The 10,097-nt window shown below is 39.4% G+C and overlaps 1 protein-coding gene across 1 annotated transcript; it reads right to left on the bottom strand.

Moving 5' to 3' along the window:
* Positions 1 to 3,373: 3,373 nt before the first annotated feature.
* tmem160 (transmembrane protein 160) lies at positions 3,374 to 8,519 on the bottom strand. Its single transcript, XM_067594781.1, has 4 exons — positions 8,188 to 8,519; positions 7,932 to 7,956; positions 5,422 to 5,514; positions 3,374 to 4,803 (listed from the first exon to the last, which is right to left on the bottom strand). The coding sequence occupies exons 1-4, from the start codon at positions 8,407 to 8,409 to the stop codon at positions 4,475 to 4,477; spliced, it is 669 nt and encodes a 222-aa protein (XP_067450882.1). The 5' UTR covers positions 8,410 to 8,519; the 3' UTR covers positions 3,374 to 4,474.
* Positions 8,520 to 10,097: the final 1,578 nt, after the last annotated feature.

Below are 10,097 nucleotides of genomic sequence, written 5' to 3'. Positions count from 1 at the left end.
TCTGTGCATGATTTCAACACACACCCGACGATGAAAAACTCATTTAAGATGCAGGATTCTATTAATTTTTTTCTTAGTTCCACGTGTGATTCAAACAGATCAGTTAAGTTTGTTCTGAACTTACATTTGCATAGCATATATTAGATTTATTACGTCTTGATATTAGACTAGCATTTCTACACAGCCTTTTCACCATATGTATGAGACTAATATAACTTAAAACAACACACAGCCGAGAGTAAAAAACACATGGGACGAATCAGTGGTAGAATAAATATAAAAGATGTCTGTGACACAGAAAATAGTTATGTGTTATAAACAAATCAGGAGGGCGAACGCTGCAGTTGTCATCTTTCATATCCCTGGAGTAGACAAGACACAATAAAACACACAATAAAACATAACACTATTGATCCTTAATAAAAAAAAGTGAAGTGTGGAGCAGGTGAGATCGACCCTGACATGAAGTGATGCACCAGGACATTATTTGAATGTGTTGGATCCAACAAAGGCCATAAAGGTGTTTTAAAAATGAAGACAAAAGCACAGCCTATGTGTGTGTCTGTGTGTGTATATATGAGTACATTATGAGCGTCTCACTTATGAGAGACTATATGCAGGCGTGCATTACCGTGTGTGTGTGTGTGTGTGTGTGTGTACATTGGATGGTTTGCTTGTGTGTGTGTGTGTGTGTGTGTGTGTGTGCGTGTGTGTGTGTGTGTGTGTGTGTGTGTGTGTGTGTGCGTGTGTGTGCGTGCATCTCCATGAATTCGTGAGTGTGTGTGTGTGTTGTCTGAAGCAGCCCCAGGGAGGGGCTCTGACATTGAAGACGGGTTAAATCCTGTTTTACATTCAAGTGGCAGGCCCTAGTTCATTAGAGTGAGGATCATTCCTCCTCAAGACCAAAGGAAGCGCATACTAAACAAGAGCAGTTGTTGGGGAGAAAATGCCATTGTACGTGCAAAAGTGTATGTAGGCTACTGTATAAGTGTGTGTGTCTGCACGCACGCTGATGTGCTGCGAACAAAACTGCGAAATAACCTCTGGTTTCTTCTTTATCGCTATCTTTTTCTGTGGAGTACAGTCTTTACATAGCAAAGTAAAGGTGCGGCTTGTACAGTGGAAATCTGTGTGCACTATTTGTGCGTGTGTATGTGTGTGTGTGTGTGTGTGCACAAGTCATGGCAGCTCTCCTGACTGGCTGTCTTCTACTCAGCCTGTCATTGAGTCACCCATACGCCCTCTCTGTCAGTGACTTTGATGGCTTATCTTACCCCCTGAATTGGAGTCGCGCTCCCGGGGGAAATACCTTAGCACATGTAAATGCATTTGAAAGAGTAAAAATATGGGTAGGAATAATAGAGTGAGGGATATAGGGAGACACCCAGACAGCTTCCACCTTACATGGGCTTACTACACCTCCACAGCTCTCTCTTCCCTCCATTCCTCCACTACTATTTTCATCTTTGTCATTGTTTCCCAACAATCTTCTTTCTCCCCTCAGCCAGGAGAAGGCCAATCCATACTTAATGCAGTTCTCAAGGCAGATCCTTTGATCCATACGCATGGCATTTAACACCTGAGAGCAGATGAGCAATCTGCTCTAAAAATGAGCAGAGGTTATGGCTCTTACTTTCAGAGCTGAGAGTGCAGATGTGAAGCTACAGGTTTGGAGATGCATGAGGCCAGACATGGACTTGGAGATGGGTCTGTGGCTGATGTTTTGGTTTCTGTAGCTGCTCGGGGTCTGGGGTAGATGGTGTTTGTCAGTGAGGGCGCGTCTCCTGCCTCTGGGCGCCCTGCCCTTTAGACGCGCCAGGCCTCAGGAGCCTCCTGCATGCCAAACAGACCTGTGCAGTCAGATGCAGCCGCGGAGGAGAAGAGAGGAGAGGGAGGAGGTGCGAACGTGAGGAGGAGTCCAGAAAGAAAGGACTCGAGGGCGAAAGGGTAGAAGAGGATCTGAGGGAGAGAGAGCAGAGGAGGGAGGAGAGGGGCTCGCAGGGGAGGAGGTGGGGTGCTGGTCACACTGCAGCAGCCATCCAGACACACCCTGCATGTGAAACACAACTGCACTGAAACGCCATGGGAATCAGAGAGGGAGAGGTGGGTGGAGAGGAGAATGAGAGCGAAGGACAGAGGAGGAGAGGAAGAGAGGGTGACTCTGAGGTGAGTCTCAACAGTAACACTGTGTGTCGATGGCTGGGAGATATCACAGACCTTTGCCCTAACCCAGTCAGAGATAGTTATCACAGACAAAGCCCCCCCATCACCAACACTCCCACACATACACACACACTCCCACACATACACACACACACACACACACACACACACACACACACACACACACAGCCACATGCTGCTAAGTCCAGTTCATATATTCATACATGCTCACAGATGAGCACCTCATTATAAAAATGATGTATGTACTGCATGTATGTGTGCACAGCTTATATATCTTTTGACTCCTATTGTAGGGTGATGAACTACTGGCTCTGACAGTATTTACCCATTACATTTGGCCTCATTTGAATAATTCCGAAATATGACAACATCTTAAAAGGGTACTGACTTCTTTGTGTTGATAATTTGCCACAACTTAATTTTTTTGGTCATTTGTTTTTGGCTCTAGGGCAGAAATGTTTGCAGGTTTTGCCTACATTTCTATAAGAATGTTTGTGGAGTGTTAATTCTTAATAATTGGGCCATAGCTACAGTGCCACTGATAAATGGCACTGTAGCCACTGATAAAAATGTACATGTGGTGGGTGTTTTATAGGCTGATTCCCAGATTTTTTAGACTCAATATGGACGAGCTTTAGGCTGAAAACAAAGAGAAAGAAATGATTCTGTGTCAACTATTTTCATTCCTTCATGCAAAGAAGGCTTTGAGACAGCATTTACACCTTCATGCTGGAATATAAATGTAATATAAAAATATAATTGAACGGTTAACTTGATAAACAAAGTATGAGAATCAATGATTGAACAATTTTAAGAAGTTGTCCTGGTATCTGCACAAAATTCTCAGAAAGGGGTAAAGAAGTGTGTTGGTGGGAATCATGACCTCAGTATTTCTATAATCTTATCTATGGCCCAGGCTGGTACCCACCAAACGAGATGGGTATAATGAAATTTAAAAAAATGTCAAAAAAGAAATTTCTGGTCAGATTTGAATCATTTTTTGAAGGACTCAAGGTAAAACTATCCAGTATTGCATTAAAAAAAGCAATGATTAGTGTGGAGACTTTTTTTTAGTTATCTCATGACCCCTTAGATTTATCTTGTGACCGTTTGGAGGAGGCCAGAATCTTGATCCCCTGGCTGAGAATCACTGTTCTTTTTTAAATGTGAAAGCAAAGAAAGCACACTCTTGCTTTTTGACTGTTGCTGTCGCTTTATTACTGTATGTACAGTAAGGTGCATTGGAAGTGGTGCAAATGCAAAGAAAAGTAAACAATAGTGAACCCCACTCCCACATACAAACTAAATATTACCAACTTTTCTTTAGCTATTCTTTACCACCATTAAAACAGTAATTATATTGATGACCAGACAGTGTGAAATTCAATCAAAAGGTAAAATAGCTCATGGTTACATTTAGGTACTGTACATATGTTTCAACAATACAACACAAAAAATATAACCACAGAATAAGCTGTGAAAAATACTCTTTGTTTCCAAAAGTCTAGATCTACTATAACCAAAAAAAAAAACTGACAAAAGTGCTATTGCCCTTATCAAAATAAAAATAAAAAGTTTACTTTACAGGGTAAATTAAAACCTCTGTAAAAAATAAATTCTTAGCCCTCATTGAGTTGCAATTTAAAATAAAGAACAGACACAGAACCTGAACCATGCACAAAGTATGTCCATTCTGTCAAGATGTCACAGCATATAACCACCAGCTTGTTTTATTTCAAGACTTTTACGAAAACTTCAAGTAGTCAATCACATTATTATTTATGTTGAACAAGATGATAAGACAACAACAGTTGGCTGAGAAAAAGCCTAATAAATGGCCTAAAAATGATTGCATACAGTGCCATGAAAAGTAAACTTACAAATATGTGACGTTCTCAATGAGGCTTTGCAGTGTGTCCGTGAATGTAAAAAATAATACAATAAAAACACACATTTCAGACAGATTGATAATGTAAGTGAAGCAGTGTTGAATATATCTGATTATAAGAAATCTTACAAAAAAGCTGATTTATTCACCTCGAGTGAATGCAGTCAAACTACTAAATTACTAACAATGTTTCTGCTTTTTCTCTGACCGGTTTTCCAAAAGGTCTAAAAGTCTTTCTTCATCTTCACATCATGAATAACAGGTTTGTATCTATAGCCTCACATACTGCCTACACATAAACATGCAGGCTTGCTTGCGCGCGCACACACACACACACACACACACACACACATATGAACAAGGGGAAACCCTACTTCAAAGCAGCACACACTCCTTTACACTCTACTTGTTTGACCCCTTGCTGTCACTGTCCTCAGTGTCATGTTGTCTGCTGTCATGGGAGCCGCGGTACCCTCTGTGTTCACGCCTCTCGCGGCACTCCCGGCACTCTTCCTCATCCTCCTCCTCGTCCTCATGGATGATCTCCACCTCCAGCCGGCCGATGTAGAGAGATACAGCGCACAGCCAGAAGAGGGCGACACTGCCCACCACAGCGCTTTGGAGCAGAAACGCTGGCACAGACAGCAGCATCATCCTCCGCAAGGCAAAAAGGCTGCCGATGTACGAGGCACCGCCAAACGACACACACACTCCTCCCAGGATAAAAAAGGCTGAGGAAAAACAGGTTGACATGAGATCCCATTAATTTTCTCACAGTAATTAAATAATATTAACCTCATAACTGAAGTCAACCATGTAAGTTTTGTTTTCAAGGTTTTCACACTCACATTTGGATCACATTTAATGATTAATTGATGATTTAATGAAGGTCTTGCTCAATAAAACTTTAACACTCGAAATGCCAGTTTCGGCTGTTAAAATTATATTAAACAAGACAAGATGCCACTGGCTTCAACTACACATCGGTTACAGCTAGACATGAAGGATTTTGGCTCCTTTTTTTTTTTTTTTTTTTTTAACACATCACCATTTTAGTCAATTGCAAAAATCCTTGTGAAATTATTTATTTCAAAACTGCTGCTGAATCAAAGCATATATCCAATACAAGGTTCTCTTAGAAATTGATTGATTTTAGGACAAAGAGCGGTCCAAGGAGCTGAAGCATATTGATGTATTTAGGTGCTATAATAAAAAAAAGATTCCATCCGTAATTTATTCCTTTTAAATCCACTAGTTCTGCAGCAAACTTTTGTAAATAAACTGTATCACGTGTTATTATATTAGAAGCTGGGTTGCAGCTCTACTGTACATAAATTGTGAGCTTGTACCATATGCTGCTTCTCGTCCCACTTCACTCTGGACAAATGCGATGACTCCGATCCCTGTTGCCAGCAGGCCGTTCCTGAACCATGAGAGGAATCCTGCAAAACAGTCGTAGACCAGAATCAACAGCAGCCACATTACAACTTGACTCCAAGTCTGCACAGGGAGCCAGAATCAATGACACAGTTTACATGCATTCAACAATCTAATTACTGTCCTTACTCAAAACATTTAAACAGTTGGATGTGTTTATTGTGTTCTTTTATTGTTCATTGTCATGGAATCTTAATCCTGACATTCAAATTTGACCCATTTGTACATTTGAGAGCAGTAAAAACACCCTAAACATCATTCTTTGAGTCTGAAATTATATGACTTCTCCTAAAGTGCACCAGAATAAATACAAAAACAATTTTTTGTGCAGCTGATACAAATTTTATTTGACCCATATTTATTCAAAAAACATTAAAAAATGTTGCATTCTTCAAATTCAATAAGATTTATTGAACTCATGATGACCATTATGTTTTAGGTAACATAGGACCATAATATAGTGTGATTGTGAATGTTTTATTCTCATAAACAACTAAAGAATGCACTCTCTCTGCTCTCTGAACCCTCAATTAAGGATTAATCACCCATTTATTAATGACTGATGAGGTGTTTACTAATGAAATATAGACTTGTGGTTCAGAAATTTGGTATAGAGACTAATTATGAGGGGAACCTGTGAAGGGTTAGAATATGAACAATATGTAAGGGTTAAATGGTCTGATATTAGCTGCCTTTGTTTGATTTCTTGTTATTATATATGTAGGCAAACATCGGGTCATTCCCTCTCTCCTTTTTGGACTGCAAATCTGATATCAAGTAAACTGATTTGACTGAATAGGCCCTAATTAAAGGCCCTGCACTTATTCTGGCTGATTAGACCTCTGGTCAGATTGAAGATGGCCAGAGTTACACAAGAACTTACATGATGTCACCAATCTCTATGTACTAATAAGTAGAGCTGCAATGATTAGTCAATTAATGGACTAGTGGATCAACAGAAAATTAATCCTCAACTACTTTGATAATCAATGAATCATTTTGAGTAAGTTTTTCAGAAAAAATGCCAAATTCTCTGGTTCCAGCTGCTCAAATGTGAATATTTTCTGATTTCTTGAGTCTTCTATGACAGAAAACTGAGGATCTTTCAGTTGTGGACTGTTGGTCGGGACAAAACGAGATATTTTAGGTTGCATCCTGATCTCTGGGAAACAGTGATCGACATTTTTTTTGACATTTTAGACCAAATGACTAATCGATTAATCAAGAGAATAATCAACTCAGATCAGATTAATCAATAATGAAAATAATAATTAGTAGCAGCCCTACTAACAAAAATAAAACTGATTAGATAAGGGTAATAAGATAATGGTGTAAGTTGTATCACCGTACATATTCAACAAAAATAGCAGGAAAGACACACTGCCTTAACAATACTGAACTTTCATATATATTTTTAATCCCAGTATTATAAAAGTCAGACTGAAATGACAGCACAGTCATGTATGTGAGCCTGTGTGCTACCTGCTCATCACTCCATACTCCTCTCCCTGCTGCAGTGCTGGAAATAATGTTCTCACCCAAGTGACAGACTCGTGTCAAGAAATACCTCAGTCGTGCTTTCTCCACTAAATGACATATTCTCAATACTCAGTTGAATTCCTTCTCACTCTCTCCTGTACTATTTTTCTTCTCCGGGGATTACTTCTTCGTTCTGTGGTCACTCATGGTTTGGCTCCCTGACCTTTGTGTGCCTTCCTGGGGCTGGGTGATAATTCAATATTATTGCTAATCAACATCAGTGGAATAGTATGATTATAGAGTTATAATTTTGCTAATATCTGTTTTCTTTATAAGCAAGAGGGGATTCACTGAAAACCTGTGAGATTATCTGAAAATGCCTTGTCAAAAAGCTTAAATTCTGGGCTTTGCAATGCATCGACAACAAATCAGTGAAATGCAGGTCATTGCAGTAAACATTAATTCTATGTGTTATATATTAAATATTACATACTTACATTTACCATATTGTGATATATACACATTGCACAGCCTTATTCTTTACTATTAGTTTCTTCTTACTATGAGCTGAATACTTCAAAGTCTAACTTAACACTGAACTACATCAGGTATAAAACGGTGGCATTTTCAGTGTGAGCAGTAAAACGCACAATAGCTGCTGCACGGATGTGAAACCTTCAAGTCATACTCAATCTCTGGTTGCAGTCAAATGATGTCAAAAGCTGTCTTTTCCCATTAGCTGTCAGAGGCAAAACACCTGCTGTACTGTCATAAATTGGGCTGTTACCCAAAAGACATTTTCTGCTCTCTCACTCTTGCAAGTGTGCAACACCTACAAGGCCAGTGCTAGAAAAATACCACATCAATGAGGACTCTGGTGTGTGAAGTTAAAGGCTTAATTCACACAAAAGTTAAATTCCCAGATGAAATTTAGTTAAATTACCTGTTTCGTGAGACTTCCTCAGCATCTGCAAGATTAAAGAAGAAAGCAATCAAGACCAACCTCTAATTAAACGAGTATTTTGAATTTTCTGACGAATATTTGTCATGATTAAAGACCAAATATTGATGCAAAATGAACAGCAGTGAATGCACAATATAATATAAATGAAAGTAAAACAAGCTGGGACATTTAACAGCTGCTTTTCAGGAGGATCCCTTCATGACCTGATTATATTTTCCTCCGAGGCTGAACCTACCATCGCGTCCGCCTTGTCGAGGTCTGTCAGCTGCAGCTGCTGCTGCTCCGGCCCCCGGCTCTTCCCCCACGGTCCCTTGTCCGAACTCCGCAGCCGGGCCGAGCCGTGAAGCCTCCGCAGAGGGGCTCCGGCACTGGGAGGCCGGACCAGCTTCACGACCCGGGCGAAGTGGGACACTACCGGCGGCAACTGCCGTCTCATGAACAAACTGAGGAAAGCCATAACATCACTGGTCACGGCTGGCTAAAAGCATAAAAGCTGAAAGCAAAAGCACAACACGACCTCTGCATGCCCTGTGAACTCTCACACGGCAAACGACAACCCGGAAGAGCCACCAGTGGAGCTATTTTTGTTTATTTTCCTAGGACGGCAAAGTCACGACCCGCCCTACTCTGCCTCTGATTGGCTAGTACTCGTTGCCTTCGTTAGGCATAAGGAGTAGGATTGGTTAAGATTGTGGTATGAATATCTGGGTAAGCCAATTAAAGGCAGACTAAGGTGGGTCGTGACTTCGGCATCCTAGGAAAAAAAAACTTACCTCCGTTGAAACACGATGACGGAAAAAAGTGAGCAGAATCAATACAGCGCCATCGTGCGACCAAATTAAAGGCAGTGGAGTCAGTCAAATGTAATTTTCTTTATAAATGACAGTTGAGGGTTTTTTTTTGAGTTTTTTTGAGTTTTTGGTAGCCTATTACATATACAGTATAGTGGTTAGTAGTCATAGCAGTTCCCCACATTCCCCAAATCAAATAAAACTACCTGCAATTCCGCATTATAGCCACACGGGAGCGCCACAGCACCAGACTATAAGTTTTAACATGTTGACATTTATTTATTTATATACTATTCAAATCAAGGCGAGAAACATCAAAAGAGCCAAATAAATAAAATATAAAATTCAACCTACAAATATACAGAGGTAAATTAATTAATAATAGCATAATCATGAAAAGGAGCACATGAATAAAAACCTCTAATTTTTATCTTTTAAATGGTCTAGTCATAATGGACACAAAAACACTTAACCTAACTTGACTCAAAGACTTAGGTGCTATAATAAAAAAAAAAGATTCCATTTATTTCATGGACATTTGTTGATTTTCAAAAGCACGCACAACCTTATTTTATTCATTTTAAATCCACTAGTTAAATAAAAAAGTACAGTCTGCAGCAAACCTTTGTAAATAAATTGTATGACTTATTGCAAATTATATATCACAAATTATACATTATATTTACATATTACATTTTACAAAAGACAGATTGGGAGATTATCTACCCATAACCAAAATTAGGTCGATTGAATGTGCTTTGTTTGTTTCTACCAGACTCAGATAATACAAACTATTATTCTAAGTGATTTTTGGACAGCTACCAAGCTTCAAAGAGATCTAACTGGATGTAAAACCAGTTTTTTTTTCTCTCAACATGAAAAGAAGTTGAGTGGTTTCAACACATTCCTGCATAAAATCATTCACAAATATATACAGTTTATATCTGTCAGGATTTTTGTGTCTTCTTCACTTTTGAAGCTACTGAGCAACTAGATAGAAAGAACAAGCTTTAGCCCACATCACCATCAATATAAGCTGGAGAGCATAAACAAGAATCAACATTTAAATGCTGTTTTAATGATAAGTAAAAACTATTATTGCATTCATTCATCTGTAAGCCCTATTGCCTTTATTGTTAGGGAAGGAAACTATAGAGGTATTTGGAGTTTGGGAAAGCTACGCTGTGAAAAAGTTATGTGATATTTAAACATTTACTCTCCTCCTCCCTTTGCAAATTATGTAAAATACACAGACACACAGGATGAGACTGTATAACCTTGTGTTTATACCCAGTGAAGCTGTGTGGATATGTGAGCGTGCACGCGTGTGTGTGTGTGAGAGAGAGATCTGTGC

The sequence above is a fragment of the Thunnus thynnus genome, chromosome 7 (assembly GCF_963924715.1).
Source record: "Thunnus thynnus chromosome 7, fThuThy2.1, whole genome shotgun sequence".
Taxonomy (NCBI): Eukaryota; Metazoa; Chordata; class Actinopteri; order Scombriformes; family Scombridae; genus Thunnus; species Thunnus thynnus.
Note: the sequence above shows the minus strand (reverse complement) of the source record. Positions and strands in the feature narration are given on the sequence as shown.